Source organism: Trichosurus vulpecula, chromosome 3 (assembly GCF_011100635.1).
Source record: "Trichosurus vulpecula isolate mTriVul1 chromosome 3, mTriVul1.pri, whole genome shotgun sequence".
Classification (NCBI taxonomy): Eukaryota; Metazoa; Chordata; class Mammalia; order Diprotodontia; family Phalangeridae; genus Trichosurus; species Trichosurus vulpecula.
In genome coordinates this window covers 227,433,320-227,454,499 of record NC_050575.1, presented here as the reverse complement: position 1 = coordinate 227,454,499, position 21,180 = coordinate 227,433,320, and the positions used below count along the sequence as shown (strand labels likewise).

The 21,180-nt window shown below is 40.0% G+C and overlaps 2 protein-coding genes across 2 annotated transcripts in view; one reads left to right on the top strand and one right to left on the bottom strand.

Moving 5' to 3' along the window:
• Nucleotides 1-21,180, bottom strand: part of CDH13 (cadherin 13) — a 1,345,123-nt gene that overhangs the window by 570,847 nt on the left and 753,096 nt on the right. The window lies entirely within an intron of this gene.
• Nucleotides 7,133-8,057, top strand: LOC118841229 (polyadenylate-binding protein 2-like). The gene has a single exon (XM_036748616.1). The coding sequence runs from the start codon at nucleotides 7,133-7,135 to the stop codon at nucleotides 8,054-8,056; it is 924 nt and encodes a 307-aa protein (XP_036604511.1). The 3' UTR covers nucleotide 8,057.

Genomic DNA, 21,180 nt, shown 5'->3' with positions numbered 1-21,180 from the left:
AGATTCATCTTCTTTTCTTGTAAGATTTTATTTTTGTTTATTTTGGTTTTTAAATCAGTAAAAGAAACTGGCATCTAGAAGCTGCAGTGTCCTAAACAGCAAATTTGTGCATCTTTTTTAAAAAAATATGTTCAAATTATAACACACTGATGGCACACCTAATCCAAATGAAATTATGCGCCATACATACTAATCATAGTAAAGTTAAAAAAAACCTTAGATATACTCTGGAAGATACTTCTCACTGAAATCTAACAACTTTGCTAAGTGGACTGTGACAAGATTATAAATGAGATATGAAAAAATTGCATTTTATCATTTGGCCATCAACTTAAGGAAATGGTTTGAATACTTACACAAATGTTATTAAAAAATAAGTAATATAGTCTCTACCCTTTTATGGTCCTCAGAATTAATGCATAATGAATAGTAAATGACAGGAAAAGAATGAGATTGAGAGCTAAGGCAGAACACCTTGCCTGAATTAATGAAGGTAGAGAATACAATAAATATCAAGTGCAGAATTTCATAAGGTTGACCAGATAGCTGACTATATTTTTCACTTACATTGACAAATTTTGCATTTACCAGTTGCACCAAATAAAACTTCTAAAATTAATACTATAAGGTGCCAACTTAAGTCTTCCAGGCTGCAACTGTGCTTAATTTTTAAAATGGTTTTCATAAATTTATTTTTTATTTTTAAACATAACATGAAGAAGGTGTTAAAACTAGTATAGGAGCTCCATAGAATACATATTCCAGATTCTGGGAGGGATGATAAGGGAGATACTCAAAACCTTCCACCAGAATACCCCTACAACCCCCACCTAGATCATATCTGGTTAAGTGTTGTGTTCTGTAGATGGGGTTAGTCAATGACACAAGCTTGATGGATCTTTCTGCACTAAATCCCATTGATTTTTCTGATCCCCTTGGCTGTTGAAGAACCGTTGGTGAGGAGCACTGGCATCATCTAGAGTGATACTCTAGTATCACTCCTGAGGGGTGCAGATGACTTGACCCAAGTAGATGGTTGGATCAGCTTCCTCAAGTCCTGCCATTAACTGAATGTGTTTTGTTCACCTTTTGTGTACAGACTTTGTTGCCTTTGCTTTCTGACAAGCTATATTTGATCATGCCCCCCAGTTCCAGGCTATTGACAGCATCAGAGAACTCATTGTAATAGAAAAAAGGATTTAATTGTCATAATTAGCTATTTCAATAAATCCAAAATTATCCTTCAGGGTTGCCACATAACCCAAGAGCCTCTTGGCATTGGAATGAAAACCTAAAAGTCGGCCACAAGTTGTTGTCTACTGATGAATCCTCTTTTCTTTACTTACACTAAATTCAACCTTATCTCCTATCTAAGGAGTGGAACCTTCCAGGTACATCGACTTCATATACAATGGTCAGTTTCACCCCCACAGTCATCATACATAATAATTCCATTTTAGTCTTGTTTTCTTTGCCTTTATTTGGACTAGTGGTTTTGGGATTAACAAAAGTAGATTCTTTCTCTACAATGCCAACAAAGCAATGATCTGAATGAGTGTGGAATGATACCATGCCCTTAGGAAGCTTTTTAATCTGAATAGCATGATTTCTTTGGGCAGACATCATATCAGGAGCTATCATAAACTCCACTTCATTCTGAATATGGAACTGGTTCAAATCCAGCTTTTCATTGAAGTGAAGGAACACATGGGCATCATGACCTACACATTTGATAAACCCCAAACCATCTCTCATGGCAGCAATCACACTCATTTTTCTGATTTCATTAGTGCATTGAAATGTATTGGTAAGAACTTCTACGTTGGTTGCTTGTTCTAATTTACCATGTAGGCCTGTCAATTTTTTTTTCTTTTTAAAAATTATTTAATATTTCTAGTTTTCCACATTGATTTCCATAAGATTTTGAGTTACAAACTTTCTAACCATTTCTACCCTCCTGCCCACTCCAAGATGGCATATATTCTGATTACCCCATTCTCCTGTCAGCCCTCTCTTCTGTCACCCCACTTCCCCCCAAATCCCCTTTCCCCTTATTTTCTTGTAGGGCAAGATACATTTCTATACCCCATTGCCTGTATATCTTATTTCCCAGTTGCATGCAAAAACAAGGTTTTTTTGAGCATCTGCTTTTAGAGCTTTGAGTTTCAAATTCTCTCCCCTCCTCCCTCTCCACCCACTCTCCCTAAAAAAGCAAGCAATTGAACATAGGCCGCACATGTATCAATATGCAAAACACTTCCACAATAATCATGTTGTGAAATACTAACTATATTTATCCCCATCCTATCCTGTCCCCCTTTATTCAATTTTCTCCCTTGACTCTGTCCCTTTTCAAAAGTGTTTGCTTTAGATTACCTCCTCCTCTGATCTGCCCTCCTTTCTATCATCCCCCCTTTCTTATCTCCTTCCCTCTACTATCTTGTGGGGTAAGATACCCATCTGAGTGTGTATGTTATTTCTTCCTCAAGTCAAATCCAATGAGAGCAAGATTCACTAATTCTCCCTCAACTGCCCCCCTTCACTTCCAACAGAGCTGCTTTTTCTTGCCACTTTTATGTGAGATAATTTACTCCATTCTAGCTCGTCCTTTCTCCCTCTCTCAATATATTCCTCTCTCACCCCTTAAATTTATTTTATTTATTATGGTAGTTGAAGGGAATATACATACATACACACATATATATGCATATATATATATATGTGGGTGTGTACACCCACATATATATATATGCATATATATGGGTGTGTACACCCACATATATATATATGCATATATATGTGTGTGTGTATGTATGTATATTCCCTTCAACTACCATAATACTGAGAAAGGTCTCATGAATTACAAACATCATCTTTCCTTGTAGGAATGTAAATGAAACAGTTCAATTTTAGTAAGTCCCTTATGATTTCTCTTTCTTGTTTACCTTTTCATGCTTCTCTTGATTCTTGTATTTGAAAATCAAATTCTCTATTCAGCTCTGGTCTTTTCATCAAGAAAGCTTGAAAGTCCTCTATTTTATTGAAAATCCATATTTTGCCTTGTAGCATTATATTCAGTTTTGCTGGGTAGGTGATTCTTTGTTTTAATCCTAGTTCCATTGACCTCCGGAATATCATATTCCAAGCCCTTTGATCCCTCAAAGTAGAAGCTGCTAGTACTTGTGTTATCCTGATTGTGTTTCCAAAATACTCAAATTGTTTCTTTCTGGCTGCTTGCAGTATTTTCCCCTTGACCTGGGAGCTCTGGAATTTGGTGACAATATACCTAGGAGTTTTCTTTTTAGGATCTTTTTCAAGAGGCAATCGGTGGATTTTTTCAATTTTTATTTTACCCTCTGGCTCTAGAATATCAGGGCAGTTTTCCTTGATAATTTCTTGAAAGATGATATCTAGGCTCTTTTTTTGATCATGGCTCTCAGGTAGTCCAATGATTTTTAAATTATCTCTCCTGGATCTATTCTCCAGGTTAGTGGTTTTTCCAATGAGATATTTCACATTATCTTCCATTTTGTCACTCCTTTGGTTCTGTTTTATAATTTCTTGATTTCTCATAAAGTCACTAGCCTCTACTTGTTCCAATCTAATTTCTAAGGTGGTATTTTCTTCAGTGGTATTTTGGACCTCCTTTTCCATTTGGCTAATTCTGCCTTTTAAGGCATTCTTCTCCTCATTGGCTTTTTGGAGATCTTTTGCCATTTGGTTTAGTCTATTTTTTAAGATGTTAATTTCTTCAGTAGTTTTTGGGTCTCCTTTAGCAAGTCATTGACTTGTTTTTCATGATTTTCTTGCATCACTCTCATTTATCTTCCCAATTTTTCCTCTCTTTCTCTTACTTCCTTTTCCAAATCCTTTTTGAGCTCTTCAATGTCCTGGCTCCAATTCACATTTTTCTTGGAGGCTTTTAGTGACGGCTCTATGATTTTGTTGACTTCTTCTGGCTGTATGTGTAGATTTTCTTTGTCACCAAAAAAGATTTTATTGTCTGAGTGTGGGTATGAGTCCTTTTTTGCTTCCTGGTCATATTCCGAGACAAAAAATTGACCTCTGAGCTTTTTGTCAGGGTATAGAGAGTACTTTGTCCCAAGCTTTAGGGGCTGCACTGCTATTTTCAGAGCTACTTCTACTCCACCATCACTTGTCACCAGAAGCTCTGTCACAGCAGTGCTTCTCCTCCCCCAGCCAGGACCACGACCCAGATCCAAGCAGGGCAAAGCAAGAGAAACCTGCCTCTGTGCCAGCAATGTGTTCCCTGAACTCCCACTCTGATCTGCCACTTGATTTCTCCCACCGTGTGGGCCAGGGACTCTGGAAAAAGCTGAAGCTGGAGCTTTGGAAGCAACCACAGGGGTTTCCTGCTGCTGCCACTGAGCCACCTCTGCCACCTCCAGGGCTGGGGCCGGACTGCTCTCACCCCTATCCAGAAGTTTTCCCACTAACCTGCTATGTTGTCTTTGGCATTTGTGGGTTGAGAAGTCTGATAACTCCTCTCGCTCAGTGATTCATGGCCCTAAGGCCACTCAGGCCTCTCTCCTCAGTGCCTGGTCTGTCCTGATATGGCTCATGCTTGGTTGCACTCTGCTCCCAGCACTGTGGGATAGATCCTTCCCAGCAACCATCCAGGTTGTCCTGGGCTGGAGACCTGCTTCCCTGTACTATTTTGTTGGTTCCGCAGCTCTAAATTTTGTTCAGAGCCATTTTTACAGGTGTTTGGAGGGATTTGGGGAAGAGCTTAAGTGAGTCCCTGCTTTCCAGCCACCATCTTGGCTCCACCCCCCCAGGCTTGTCAAAATATTAAACCTAACATGGTTACCTTCCAACAGAGTCACCTTGTATATTGTATCTTTGTCTTCAAAAGGAAGTTCTTTCAGAATCACAAAATCTGCCTTGATGCATCTGGGCAATGGATCATTCTGGGTTTTATTAGAGACTTTTAGAATAACTTTTGTTATAGTTCCATCAAAATGTTCAATTCTGATATCTTCAAAAATAACTGTTCCTTGAGGCAGTAGTCTGACATCTGTTGCAACTTCTTTACCATTTCTGTCTTTTATTGTGAATTCCATGTCGTCTCCAGGCTGTAAGGCTTCTAGGTCACCCTTAAATTCTCGATAATGAAAGACTATCTCCTTTACAACATCACCGCTTTCAATAAAGCCAAATGCTTCCTTCATGGCACAAACTACTCCCTGACAATGAGCTTGCTTTTTTTTTCAGCAGCATGATATTATGAGCACTTACAGTACCAGTATGTTTATTTGTGTCAATTATAAAATTTATTCTTATCTCTGGTTTCCAGCTGAGCATTCCCTTCCACATCTTCAGGGGTATACGGCAGATAAAACACTTCCTGTCTATTTAATTTGTTCTTCAGCTAGGATTTCTGGTTTTATCTTCACCAGTTTAGGAGCAATAGGTTTTCCAGTCCTTCAGTCAGATGATACTTCAAATTCAACACCATCTACTACTTTTAGGTCCTGCAGTTTGCCACTGTAATGTGAACAGTGGAAGAAAAGTCTGGGTTGATGTTATGAACGCTGAATAAATCCATAAGAGGTCAGCAGTTTTTCAACAGCCCTAGTTTCATGCAGTGCTGCTGAAGTACCATTGGGGTACCCGATGTATCCATTGTTGTGGAGAAGGTTTGGATCAAAACTCATCTCACAGTGATAATCAAATATTACACTTTCAGTAGCATTTGATGATTCTTCATTTTCAACACACATTTCAAAGGATGAAAATTTCTAGTATAATTTTCAAAAGAGAGAAAGAGGAAATGATCTACCAAGCTAATAGATTCAACTGCAACTGCAAGTGGGCAGTTGATCTCACAGTACAACACTGAAGACAACAAAGACTACTAGCAGTGCTGGAAAGTGTTCTTGTGAAGCTGATGAGTAGGCACACACTTCTTATTTCAGGTCAAGTGTTGTGTCTTCAGCTTAAATTTCTTCTTCTTTAGTCTTGTTGGTTCTTGTAAACTAGGTATGTCCCTTGCCTAATCTGAACTTGAAGCAGCACTTTCAGGTGGTAAAGTCTGTCCTGTCAAACTTCATATCCCACAGCTCAGTGCCCCCTCTCCAGAGTCACCATAAACAGCACAGTTTGGTACATAAGAATAAAGCTCCTTGATAATTTCTTGAAAAATGATGTTTAGGCTCTTTTTTATTGTGGCTTTCAGGTAGTCCAATAATTTTAAAAGTATCTCTTTTAATCTATTTTCCAAGTCAGTTATTTTTCAGATAAAATATTTCACATTATTTTTCTTTTTATTTGTAATTCTTTTCACTTTGCTTTATTGTTCCTTGAAGTCATTAGCTTCCCATTCACCTATACTAATTTTTAGTGAACTATTTTCTTCAGTGCGCTTTCCATTTGGAAAAATTCTGCTTTTTAAGGTGTTATTTTCTTCAAGTTTTTTTTTGGGGGGTCTCAGTGTGTGTGGGTCTTTTTATCAAGCTATTAATTGTCTTTTCATGATTTTCTTGCATCACTCTCATTTCTTTTTCCATTTTCCCCCTCCACCACTCTTATTTTTTTAAAGTTCTTTCAGAAATTCTTGTTGGCCTTGGGTCAAATTAGCATTTTTCTTTGAGGCTTTGTTTGTGGATGTCTTTGCATTGTTGTCTTTTTAACATTTATGTCTTGGTCTTCCCTACCACCATAATAGCTTTTAGTGGTCAAGTTCTTTCTGTTGTTGTTTGTTTATTTTCTCAACCTTTTTCATGACTTTGAAAATTAGGTTAAGTTGGTTCTGCTCACTTGTGGATCGCTAAGCACCTGTATTGATAATTAAGGTGGGATTTTTTTTTTTTTACTGTTTTCTCTTTTAGAATGTTAAAGTAAACAAGTGCCTTTGATTAAGTCTAACTAGGTGCAAAGCCCCAGGGCCACCCCCTTTTATTAACTAGGTGTAAACCCCAAGCCCACCCCCTTTTATTAACTAGGTGTAAACCCCAGGCTCACACCCTTTTGCTGTCTAGGTGTGAAGCTTTCTGGTCCTAAGAAGGGTATATAAACTCAGACGTTATGGACTGGCAGGCTGCTTGGCTAACGAGCTCCCAGAGTGGCCGGCACGGCTCTCCAATTGCGGCGGGCCCCAGTCTCAGCGGCTATGGCAGCGGCGGCAGCAGCAGCAGCACTGGGGGCTGCGGTGGGTCGAGGCTCTGGGCCGGGGCGGCGGCGCCACCTCGTGCCCGGGGCCGGGGGGGAACCAGGGGAGGGGACCCCGGGCGGCGCGGAGGACCACGGGAACGGGCTGGAGGCGGAGGAGCTGGAGCCTGAAGAATTGCTACTAGAGACAGAGCCGGAGCCCGAGCCCAAGGAGGAGCCACCCAGGCCCTGCGCCCCGCTGGGAGTCTCCGGCCCTGGGCCGGGCTCAGGAGCCCCTGGAAGTCAGGAGGATGAGGAAGAGCTGGGCCCGGTTGAGGGCGACCCGGGGGACGGCGCTATCGAGGACCCGGAGCTGGAAGCCATCAAAGCCCGATTAAAGGAGATGGAGGAAGAGACAGAGAAATTGAAGGAGCTTCAGAAGGAGGTGGAGAAACAGATGAACATGAGCCCACCCCCAGGCAATGCTGGCCCAGTGATCATGTCCGTTGAGAAGAAGATGGAAGCTGATGCCCGGTCCATCTACGTGGGCAATGTGGACTATGGTGCAACAGCAGAAGAGCTGGAGGCACACTTCTATGGTTGTGGTTCAGTTAATCGACTTACCATCTTTCGTGACAAGTTCAGTGGCCATCCTAAGGGGTTTGCATATATAGAATTTTCAGATAAAGATTCAGTGAGGACATCGATGGCCTTGGACGATTCTCTTTTTAGAGGAAGGCAGATCAAAGTGATACCAAAACGGACCAATTGGCCGGGGATCAGCACCACAGATCGGGGTTTTCCAGGTGCCCGATACCGTGCCAGGGCTACTAACTACAGTAGTTCAAGCTCTCGATTCTACAGTGGCTTCAACAGCAGACCCCGGGGCCGAGGCCGAGTCTACAGGGGCCGGGCTAGAGCGACGTCATGGTATTCCCCTTACTAAACACACAGGCACACGCGCACGCACACACACACACACACACACACACACACACAACCAAAAAAAAAAACAAAAAAAAGTGTGTATTAGGAGGAGAGAGAGGACAAAAAAAAAAGGAAAAAAAGAATTAAAAGAAAAAAGAAAAACAGAAGATGACCTTGGTGGAAAAAAAATATTAAAAAAAAAATATATACTGTGGAAGGGGGGAGAATCCCATAACTAACTGCTGAGGAGGGACCTGCTTCTGAGGGTGTGGTCAGGGGAAGGGCCCGCGGGGAATGGGACAGGGGGTTGCTCATTCACTCTGGGGGTTCGACATGGACAAGTCTCGACTTTGAAAGCTGTTTGTTCCCTACCCCTCTCCCCCCTGCCTCCTCTCCTCACTTCACCCACTGCGGCTGCTCAGGGGTGGGGGCAGGATGGCGGGGAAGGTTTTACCTAAGGGTACATAAGGACACAAAACTTTTCTGCTTGTTACCCTCCCTCCAACTCTTCCCTGTTCTCCTTCCTGCCTGACTCTTACCCTGCCAATTACACCCCCTCCCACCTCCCTTCTTCCTGGCTCCCTGTCCCTCACCCCTGGGACTACTTCTCCTGACCCTCCAGAGATTCCCCGGTGATCTATTTTGTTTCCATTTGTGTTTCTGTTTCTGTTTTGAGTGTCTGTCTTTGCAGGTTTCTGTAGCCGGAAGATCTCCGTTCCGCTCCCAGAGGCTCCAGTGTAAACTCCCCTTCCCCCTGGGGAAGTGCACCACCTTGTTTGGGGGGGGATGGGGGGGTTGGGTGTTTTTTCTTTTCCTTTTTTTCTTTTTTCTTTTAATTTGGTTTTGGAGGGGACGGGAGGAAGTGGGAACAAGGGATGGAGGGAGGGTTTGGGCATTTTGTTTATTTTTTTAGGCATTTCCAAGGGGTAGGAGGAGTTTTTTGTTTTTTATTTTAATATGTGTCATGAATAAAATAAAAATGTTTTTTGAAAAAAAAACTCAGACGTTAGCATTTTTTTGGGGCTTCTCACTCACTGGAAGAATGTTGGTATGGAGACTCTGGGTTACTACTGGAGGGTGACCCCCCCCCCAGCTTTGAAGAAAACCCAGATGTTGGTGCTTCTCTTTTTAATAACTATGTATGTGATATCTTGATCAGACAAAGCCTATGTGTTGAGTTGTGTTATTTGCTCTGTTGATATTTTCTGTTTGTAATTTCTATATGTATTTGCTCTAAAGTTCAGGGTGCTGGCTTTTCCCCCTGAACCAAGTGAATGACATATATATCTATATATCACACATATATATGTATACACACACATACACATATATATGTCTATATATATACACACATATATATGCGTACATATACATATATGTGTCTGTATGTATATATGTTTATATGTGTATATATATTTGATTAAATTAAGATTGTTAACCCCTTAAAGTTGCTTTCCTTAGAAAAGCAGATCAAAGAACCTGTGTTGGCAGCCCTACTGTGTGCTGGTGTTATTGGGCTTACACAGCCACAGTAGTGGCAAGCCACATTGTTGTTACAGCACCATGCAAAGCTTCAAACTTTTTTGTGTTTCTGTTTTCAGAGCTAGTTTTGGGGAGAGGTCTGCAAGTTTTCAGTGCTTCCAAGATGGTATGATCTGGTGAAAGGTGTGGTCACTGCTCTGATCTTTACCCTGTTTCCCTATAGCCACAAATGTTGAAACTCTTTTTGTCCCTTAAAAATTGGGAAAGAGGACCCTATTCTCCAGTGGCCGCAAGTTCTATTGCTCCTCCCTGCCTTGGAACAGATACCAGAGCCCCTGCTCCCCTGCAATCAACCACAGGCATTCCTTTCCATTCTATTACTTTTACCCAGAACTCTGTGTGGCATTAGAGTTGCCAATCAGCCCCAGTTGCACAAAGTGCCAACAGAGTCTCCTATAATCTGTTTCTTAGCAGTCATCAGACCCCCTTTTTCATTGTCTCTGGGCTGAGAGTTCCTGAAACTGCTACTGCTGTGTGCTGTCCCAGCCACCTCCCAGGCCCACCACTGATGCTATTACCACTGGACTGATTCCCATCCTGGTTTCACAGACCTCTCCTGCTGACCTCCTAAGTTGTCTTAGGTTGGACAAATGTTTCACCCTGACCTCTTGCTAGCTCTGTCACTCCAAAATTTGATGTGAGACATTATTTTATTGTTGTTAAGAGGGGAAAGTTGAGAGAATTCAAATGGGTTGCTGCCTATACTCTGTCCTCTTGGCTGTGCCCCCCAAGACTATATGTTTTAATATCCTTTCTACCTGTGAGTTTTTGTATCATACCTCCGACACAAAGGGCCAGGATCAGAAGTTATCATATACTTGTCCTCCATTGTCACTTTTAGACGCTACTGCCACTATCAGTCAGAAACTACCTTTCCTCCTTTAAAGGTCATTTCATCCTGTTGGAATCCTTGTTGTCATTTATATATCTCCAGGTCATTTTTTTCTCTTCTTCAGTTATCTGGCTTTTGGTCTTCTTCCATCCACCTCCTTCAAATACCCTGAGCACCTAACTCCTCAACCTCTTCATCTTCCATGACCTCTAAGAAAAATCCACCTCAACCACAGAGAATGGTTATACCTTGGACCCCTATCTCATCTCCCCCAGCTGATCTTAAATTGCTCCAGAAGCCAGAATTTGCTGATTCTTCCCGACCAGGGAAGAATAGGAAGAGATGTATCTTCTTATTTTAAGCTACATGCCACAAGTTTACTAATGAGATTAATTTAGTTGCTATTCCATCAGCTTATGGTGTCAAAAGGTCACTGAGAGGTTGCAGAAGAAAAGGAACGCATCCCAAATGTTCAGTTCCAGGATACCTCAAAACCCACCTACACATCAGGTTGTATCCTATACAGATTCTAAATTTTGCAGAACAAGCTTCAAGTCAATATATATTATTAATAGGGAGCCCTCTTCAGGCATTAAAAAAACTCATTTGTGGTTTAGGGATGGATGAGTAACACTGTGACAATTTTCTCATCATTCTTAAAATTCAGAATTGTGTCTTAAGAAGTGAAATGTTTATCCCATTTCCACTGATTCCCCTTGTTTGATGGCCATGTGAGTATGGGCAATAAGCCGACAGACAGAAACTATTCACCTATCTGAATGGAGCAGCTGTTGTCAAACACCATGCATGACTGGCCATCAACACTATCCAAATAAGGGCCAAAGACCTGGACCTGGAGTCAGAGGGTCTGTGTTTAGAATTTGGTTCTGCTCTTCACCCTCTCTGTGACCTTGGGTAAGATATTTAGTCCCTCTGGTCCTTAGTTTCTTCATCTATAAAATGAAGAATTTGGGCTAAATAATTTCTGTAGTCCTTTAAACTCAAAATCCTATAATCCCATAATATTTCAGAGAAGCATGGTGGAGAGAAAAGAAAATTATAAGGAGAAAAGAAGCAGAGGAAAACCTGGAACATAAATTTAGAGACCATTAGAGCTGGGCCATTTTTCCCCTTATCAATTGAATATCCTAAGTATCAAGTAGAAAGTGTTTCCATAAAGTGCTTCAATTTTTTAAATCTTTTTTCCCCATTAAGCTATAAGCACTTATTAATTATTTACTATGGATTGCTAGGTGGTACAGTGGATAGAGCATTGGATCCGGAGTCAGGAAGATCTAATTTCAAATCCAACCTCAAGTGCTTACTAGCTGTTTGACCTTGGGCAAGTCACGTAAGCCCGTTTGCCTCAGTTTCCTTAGCTCTAAAATGAGCTTTACAAGAAAATAGCAAACCACTCCAGAAAACACAAATGGGGTAATGAGTCAGACATAACCAAAAAAAAAGAACTGAATAACAATGTGCTAGGTACTAGGGATACAAATGTAAAGAATGAACTGTTACATTATTGGTGGAATTGTGAACAGATCCAACCATTCTAGAGAGCAATTTGGAACTATGCCCAAAGCGCTATAAAAATGTGCATACCCTTTGACCCAGCAATACCACTTCTAGTGCTGTATCCCAAAGAGATCACACAAGTGCAAAATGGACCAGTATGTACAAAAATATTTATAGCAGCACTTTTTGTGGTAGCAAAGAATTGGAAATCAAGGGGATGCCCATCAATTGGGGAATGGCTAAACAAGTTGCAGTATATGAATGTAATGGAATACTATTGTGCTATAAGAAATGGGGTACATACAGACTTCATAATAATCTCGAAATACCTACATGATACAATGCTGAGTGAGGGGAGGAGAACATTGTACACAACCACAGACATATTACTTTTGTGATGACTAACTTAATTAGACTTGGCTCTTCTCAGCAATAAATACATGGTTCAAAAACAGTTCCAAAGGACTCGTGATGGAGAGAGCTATTTACATACAGAAAAAGAATTATGGAGTATGAATGCAGAGTGAGGCAAACTATTTGCTCTCTCTTTTTTCTCTTCTTTTTTGGTTTTGTTTCTTCTTTCTCATGATTCATTCCATTGGTCATAATTCTTTACAACTTGACTATTATGTAAATAAGTTTAATGTGAAGGTATTTGTAGAACATATATCAGATTCCATGACATCTTGGGGGTGAGGAAGGAGGGGAAGGAGATGAAGGAAATTTGGAACTCAAAAACTTGTGGAATTGAGTGTTGTAAACTAAAAATTAAAAAATCAAAAAAATTAAAATAAAAAAAAAGAATGAACCAATCTCCACTCTCAAAGATCTTACATTCTAATGAAGGAGATACCATATATAAAGAAGTTTAAATAGAAAGAACACATAGAGAATGAAAACAAATAATTACCAAGTACTTAAGTGAGAAAGAAGACACTAATAGTTGTAGGGAGTAGGAAAGGATTCATTTAGAAGGTGATCCTTGAGCTATTTTAAAGGAAAATAAGTATTCGTTCATGCAGAAGTAAAGAAGGAATCTAATTCAGGCACAGGGGAGGGGGATGGAAGTGGCACAGTGGCCAGTGTAAAGACAGATGGCAGATGGAGTTTTTGTTATCTGAGGAATGATGAGGTCTAATTAGGCTGGGTCTTGGAATGAGGAAAAGGGAGTAATGGACAGTGAGACAAAAATGAGATTGGAGAAAAACTATGAAAGTCCTTATAAACTAAACAAAAGACATTATATTATTCCCAGAAGCAATAAGGAGCCACTGGAGTTTATTCAGTAGGGTAGTGACACAGTGAGATCTCTGATTAAGGAAAATAACATTCTCAGCAATGTGGAGGAGAGGCAGGCATGCAAAGAGACTTGAGACAAGGAAAATGGCTAAAAGGCTGTCACAATTATCTTAGTGAGAGGTGACGAGAACTTGGATTAAAATGATGGCTATGTGAATGGAGAAGAATTGAATGTAAGATATGACATGGAGATAGAAATATCAAGATTTGATAACTAATTGGGTGTGTGGGGTTAGGGAGATTGTGGGGTCAAGGGTAATAACAAGGTTATAAACCTGAGATATTAGATAAATGATTATGCCTTTGATAGAAATAAGACACTCTGGATAAGGAATGAGTTTAAGAGAAAGATAGGAGTTCTATTTTAGACATGTTGAGTGGGAGATATTTTAGGGACATTCAGTTTAAAACACCCAGTAGGCAACTGGTGGTTTAAGACAAAAGCTCATGAGAGACACTAAGTTCAATATGAAGATTTGTGAATCAAATATGTAGAGATAAACCCATCTGACCTGATGAAGTTATTGAGACAGTGTGTAGAAAAAGAAGAGTGAAGAGCCCAAGACAGAGTCTTGGGTTACACCTCCAGTATTTTTCAGATTCTCATGCTTTGTGCTCCATCTACCTGTCAGCATCAGAGCAAACCATCTACATTCCCCAGAATGACTCCCACCTCCCTAATGCTAGCCTCTACAATTTGTTTCCTGACATAAAGGAAACCAGAGTAGAAAGATATTGATTTCTCTATAACAAGCTTCCTCTGTTTCCAGAGGGGGAAATGGAATATTTGGTGCTAGAGAAGGAAATAAATGTAAATAGGGAACCGCAAAAATGTAGAATTCTATACAGTTAACGATTTCCTTTTGTGACACAGAATCAATCTTGGGACAAAGTGTGCCTTCTGACCCTAACTCACCTTGCTGTGATTGGACATTACCCAGGGGAGAGCTGAAAAATCAATCCATTTCTCACCAAAGTGTCACAGTGAATAAGACCATGGCTAAAGTCAAGATATTAAGCTCTCTCATGGGGATGGTATTAGAGGGTTCCATTTGGGGTCTGACAAGGAAATACTACCTAGGAAGGCTAAGCTTGTCTAAACCTGGCTGTGAATCCCCACTTTATTGCTCTTAAGTGATGAAAATGGATAAAACATTTGACAGTAGGAATGATTCTTAATCCACTAGTTGACAGCTAGACCACATCTAAATGCCAAAGTTCAACGAAGACATCTGAGAAATATAAAAGTGTAATCACAAAACTTAATATCAACTTGTGCAGGCTGATGCAAGAAAAGAGAAAATACCATGGGAAAAGCATCCCTGGAAATAAAATTCCAAGTGCCTTGTTGCCATTTAAACCCTGTTAACAGCTCCCGACTGCCTATATAATAAAGTTTATACTCTGTAACGCGACATTCAAGGTCCCCCACAATCTGGCCGCTACCTACTTCTTCAACTTTATCTCCCATTTCTCCTTTAATTGAACCCTATGCTCCATTCAGACAGGTCCATTTATGACTTATGATCCTTGAATGAAGGGCTAGAAGTCACAGAGTTCATCTAATCCAACCTACTCAATAGTGAGGAAACTGAGGCTAATAGAGGAAGTGACTTCCGATGTCCTCGCCCCATCTCCATAACCAGGAGACTGTTTGCCAAACTGCCCTATGCCTTGGTGATCTCACCTCTGTCATTTACTGTCTATACCACTCACAATGGAGAATAAGGAGTAATGATGCTTTAGGCCCACGTCCTCTGACTCAGAATCAAACCCTCTTTATACCAAAGTCACATTTTGCTCCCTATGAATTGTTTCCCAAACACCCTGTGTGTGTATTTCCATACTTTCACTTTTGCTCATACCCTCCATTCTCACTATGTCGCTAGTGATTTAAATCTATTTTTAACCAAATTTGTGATTATATTTATAAGTTCCTGTTGAAGAAATCCCTCTATCTATGCAGATTGTCATCTGTTCTGCAATTTACAATGTTAATAGAGTTTGCTGAAGTAGAATTAAGTGAATTGTGCGGGGTCACAGTTAGTAATATGTCAGAAGCAGGAACTATACCCAGGACTTCCTGACTGTGAGACATGCCTTTGATTCACCGTGTTGCATGGCTTTTCTAAATGATACCCAGATCGAGTTCCTTCTCCTTCTAACCTTTTGAGCCTATTCCAGTCTATGAGGATTTACCCTTTCCCAGTGGTACAATAGTGTTACAAGATCTCTAGTCTTTACCAAGTTGCTAAACACTGATCTCAACATTGCTTTTATATTACAGCTAGGTCCAGATCAGTGCAATAATGAACCTCCTGAAATCATTGCATTATTCATATTTGCATTGTATATTTCCACAGGCCTGGAACCAATTACCATATTTTACATAACTATAATTTTGAATAGTACAAATTCAAATACATGAGATAACTTCAGGGGATTCATTATTAGTACTAATTGGGATCTAGTTGTATTATATTGTTTTCAAGCTGAATTCCCAATATTGGTCTCACTTTCTCCCAACAAAAACAGGAGTTTGCTTTCCAAATTACAGCTCCTCCCCCCAAACTTGGTGATTTCTCCTTCCCTATGACTTAATGTTTGTACCTTTCACTCAGTACTTAGGTTCCACCATAACCTTTTATTATGAATGTTCATGTCCTGCGTGCGTGTGTGTGTGTGTGTGTGTGTGTGTGTGTATTTTATGCATGTGTGTATATCAACAGCCATATAAACAGGAGGGGAGGAGAAAGGGCCCTAGAGTTTCTAAAATTCCTAAGGTATGAAATTCAAAGAAAAATATTCTCCAACTAATGGCTAGTATTTTGTTGTTCTGGGCTCCTTTTCTAAGTCAATCATGACTAAGCCAACTCTATTATATAACATCAGATGAGACTGGAGACATGGGTTCTAATCCTGGCTTTTCCTAACCAGCTGTGCAACATTGGCCATATCACTTCCCCTCCTTGTTCTGGATTTCCTCTTTTATGAAATCAAGGGGCTGGACTAGAACAGAATAAACTGATTTCAGAAACAGTTATTAAGTATCCAGTATAGGCATGTGTGGGATGGTTTCCAAGGTCTCTTGCTGCTCTAATGTTACACGTTTAGGTAAGGTAATGCTTGGTCCTTATGTGGATATTTTAATTGGTTAAAAAAAAGAGGTAGGGCATCTAGGTGGAGCAGTGAGTAGAGCACCAGCCCTGGAGTCAGGAGGACCTGAGTTTAAATCCGGCCTCAGATACTTGACACACTTACTAACTTTATCCCAGTTGCCCTGCCTTCTCCCCTCCCAAAAAAAACAAAAGAGGTGGGGGAGGGGGTAAGGAAACTTGTAGGAGAAGGCACACAGAAAGCACCTTAAGACAATTCATAGGTCATGAGAGAAAACAGGCCCTCAAATATTCTAAGAGCTCAAAGGAAAGAGCAAAAGGCTGCTTTAAAAATAGCTGTATTGTATTGGTTCTCAGCAGATAATTTGAAAGTAACTCTTGAGGATTTTTGAATTTATTACTGGGAAACTGCATTAAATAAGTATTTTGAATTATGGGATTAATGAATAATAACAGTTTATGTACCTGGAAGAATGTGGATATGATATTTCTTATAAGGCAAAAATGAGTCATTTTGGAAACTAAGCTTTGAAACACGAGAGTAAGGACTAGAAAGCAGAAGATAAAGAGAGAATATTAATAGTAGCTAGCACTTATACAGAATTGTAAGGTTTGCAAAGTGCTTTGTACATCTTATCTCATTCCTCATAACAACCCTGTGGAACAAGTACTATTATTCCCCCATTTTACAGATCAGGAAATTGAGGCCCAGAAAGATTAAATTACTTTCCTCAGACAACTTGACATTAAACCATCTAATACAGGAATTGAACTCAGGTCGAACTGATGCCAAGTCCACTGTGCCGTCTTGAAGCCAACAAGAAAAGAGAAGACAACATAAGCTACAGACGAGAAGCCCAGGAGCTGGGATAAGAGGCGGAAGCAATGTAAGAGAAGAGCATCCACAGATCTGAGTGCTGAAAAAAGAACTTCGAGTTTGTACAACTCTCCTGTTGAGCTGAAATGTAGGAAACACATTTTGCTGCTAGAAGCAGGTTGGAGAAAAGCTTTGGTGTCGTGTTATTTGGAAGAAAGGTAGATTCTCTTCTATGGGTGAAATGGTGGATGGCCTTGTCTGCCTTTCTCTGTAGCAACATCTATATCTTAAAAGCTGACCAGTCAGACAGGATCTGCAGCTGTTCTGGGAGTTGATTTGATTGAAAGAAAGCTCTGATATTGAAAGCTGATTGGAGGAAAGCAGAATCCTTTGTGCTAAAAAGATCGGGCTGCATTTGCTGGCCTTTCTTTTTAGCATCATCCAGAGTTTGACAGAAGGGGAACAACCCCCTTAGAGACTTCCTGTGTTGTCCTCTACCAGGCTACAGAGGGAGAAACTACTCCTAACTCTGAGGTAAAATGTGCATGGCTCTGCAGATTAAGGAAAAGGGTTGTCACTGACAGTATATTGCTGTTTAACTAAAAGAGCTTATCCTGATTTCATGGTCTAAGACTTGCAGAAAAACAGCTTTGTCCAAGAGAGTAGAAAGGCCATGAAGAAGAGTGAACAAACTGAATAAGTATTGCATGGGGCAGACTTTCCCCCAATGTGACCAAAGGTATCAAAGTCTGCAGTCCAGAGTCACCAGTTGCCCCAGGCACATGGGTTTCCCTAAGCATATGCCTTACTTCTAGTTTTCTATAATTATTCTATACTTCTTTATTTCAGATGGTGGGAACCTTCAAATTTCCCAAGGGCTCTTCTCTCTTTCTTCTTATACAGCTGCTTATGTGCACATATACACAAACTTTAAGTTTGTGCCTATCCTTACTGCCACAGACACTGTGATTGGGTATGTGTGTTTATGTGTGTGTCTGACTGTGCATGTATGTGTGAGTAGGCGAATAGGTTGATTTATAATTTGATTATTCCTTTTGTTTTTTTCATTAAAAACTTGTGTTATGTTTCTTAATTTTGCCTTACTTTTTACTAAATGCTTAGTGTTTAAGAATCATGATTTCGTTGTGTGTAAATGGGGAGCATGTTGACGGGGGTTCAGCACCTACAGTGATACGTAGAGGGGGTACAACCTATCTAGAGATACCTTCAGTATTCTGAGGGTGACTTGAAGTAGTGTAGTCACCTGTGGCCAGCCCTTTCCTCCTTTGGGGGGGGACCCATGTGTGCCCCCACGAATGAAGTTTGAGGGAAATGAGCTAACCTGGAGGGAGAATGTAAGTGCAATATCCATGCCACACCAATACTCCGTTAAAAATATTGATCTACTTTGCTTTTACATCCCCTATCAAAGTGCTGAAAAAGCTTGACATTATATGGAGTATACTAGTCCCATAGCCTCCAACTTTATCAAAGAATGTAAGCAGTACCTTCTCATGCTTGGTTGTTATAATTTCATAGCATTAAGTTTTGACTGTTTGAATTTTTCTTTCCATTTACATTATTGTAGTCATTGTATATATTGTTTTCCTGGTTCTACTTACTTCATTTTCATCTGGTCATGCACTTCTTGCCATGCTTTTTTCTGTATTCATAATATGTCATTTCTCATAGGACAATAATATTCCATTAAAATCATGTCTCAAAGTGGTATAACTATTCCCTAATTGATGGACATTCATTTGTTTCTATTTTGTTGTTGCTTTATCACACAGAGTACTGTCATCAGCAATTTGATATATGTATCATCTTTCTCTTTCTTTCTTTCTCTCTCTCCTTCTTTCCTTCCTTCTTTCCTTCCTTTCTTCCTTCCTTTCTCTTTCTTTCTTTCCTCCCTCCCTCTCTTCTTTCTTTCTTTCGTTCTCTCTTTCTGTCTCTATGTCTCTCTCCTTCCTTTCTTCCTTCCTTCCTTTCTTCCTTTCTTTCTTTCTTTCTTTCTTTCTTTCTTTCTTTCTTTCTTTCTTTCTTTCTTTCTTTCTTTCTTTCCTCCCTCCCTTCCTCCTTTCTTTCTTTCTTCTTTCTTTCTTTCTTTCTTTCTTTCTTTCTTTCTTTCTTTCATCACTGTCCTCGTTGGTGCATATGACTGTAGGTTACATGGTATGGACATTTTAGTCATTTTCTTAACATATTTCCAAATTGCTTTCTGAAATGGTTGGACAAATTCAATAGTTCCTCAATGCATTGGTGGAGACAATGTATTTTAACAAAGACAAAGCTGTTTAGCACTGACTGGTAACAGTTGACTGAGACCAGGTAATTGAAGGCTGTTAACTGGTTTCCTAAGAAGAACAAGAAAACTACATTTGAATCAGGTAATATTCCAACCTGAGCCCAATATCTAGTGAGCCAGATATTATGTTCATTTACAGATTCAAGTAGACGGTATATTCTTTCCTACCTATTGGGAGAATGTGTAAATGAATAAGAGCTAAATAAGATTTCTTTTGTTAATATATAAAGAGCTATATTTTCTTAAAATTACTTCTTTTAGTCTGATTTTGCTGCAGCCAGAGAAGGGTGATATAACAGGTTTCTACCTCTAAATTTTGATGACATTTTGGGATTGCAGTCAGAGGGCACTGAGTGATGCTCCAGCTTTCCAGTGGGTGAAGGATAATGTAAAAAAGCATCTAAAAGAATGGATCATACAATTTGTAGAGCACAACTGATATAAAAGGCAGAGAAGGAGGAAGGTAGAGAATAAGAAAAGGAAGGAGAGTAAGAGAAATAAAAGGAAAAAGAAAAAAGAATAAAGGAAGAGAGGAGAGGAAAAAAAGTAGGAAAAAGGAAAAGGGGATATAAAAGGACAGGGAAAAGGAAAAGAAAAGAGAGAGAAAAAAGAAAGGAAAAAAGGAGATGGAGGGGGATAAATGGAAAAGGGGTAGAGGGAGGGGAAAGGGGAAAGGGAAAATAGAAGAAAGAAAGGAAGAGAAAGGAAAGATATATAAAATCATGAGAGAAATAGGAAAAAGGAACACTATTCCTGTAGGGCAAATGTCATCGTTGGCAGAGGTGAAAGTCTTAATATGGAGGCAGTAGGTACATATCCTTCCCCTCGTCTCCTTGGGTTGTATCTTTCGCTCAGCCTGTACCCACAATTGCTTGTTAGTTTTTCCCCAGTGGGGTGAGTGGCTGCTACAACTAACTCTCCCTAAGTTGCAAGTGTAACCTTGGTGGTTGGCTATATACCTACTATTGTAGCTCCCGAGTTCCTAAACATATGCTTCCCATTTAACAAATCAACCCCATTAATTCTTAATCAAAACTTTACCCAACAGGGGCAGCTAGGTGGCATAGTGAGTAGAGCACCAGCCCTGGAGTCAGGAGGACCTGAGTTCAAATCCAGCCTCAGACACTTGACACATGTACTAGCTGAGTGACCTTGGGCAAGTCACTTAATCCCAATTGCCCTACCCCCCCAAATAAATAAAGCAAAACAAAACAGGCTATATAATTTAAAAAAACTTTACCTAACAGAGCAAAGCAAGAATAATTATAACATAACATACCATTCATAAAATCTTGCTTGCACTCTCCCACCAACATATCCACTGTTGATGAGGGATAACAGGAAATATTAATAATAATTACCATTCTAGTGAGCCACATTTATTGAACCCATGTAGCTTGAGTAACTCACAACTCCGGAATTCCAGGTCTTGCTGTCCTTTCTATTCCTCATATATAGACCACACAAAATTTCATTGATGGTCATTGCATGATATAGTATAGATAGGCTGTTTCATGGTTGAACTTCTCTATTGTTAAGCCATACTGTAACTTTACTGGTTGAAGTCTCCTTTTTGCTGAATGATCTGCTCCTTTACTGGGCTAAGCGCCTTCACTTTAATGTAGGGGAGTTGTGTGCTTCTTCAGAAATGACAGAGAACTGCACAGTCTGAAATTTGCAGAGCTTTTCCAGTTCTGCTTCTTTGAATGAG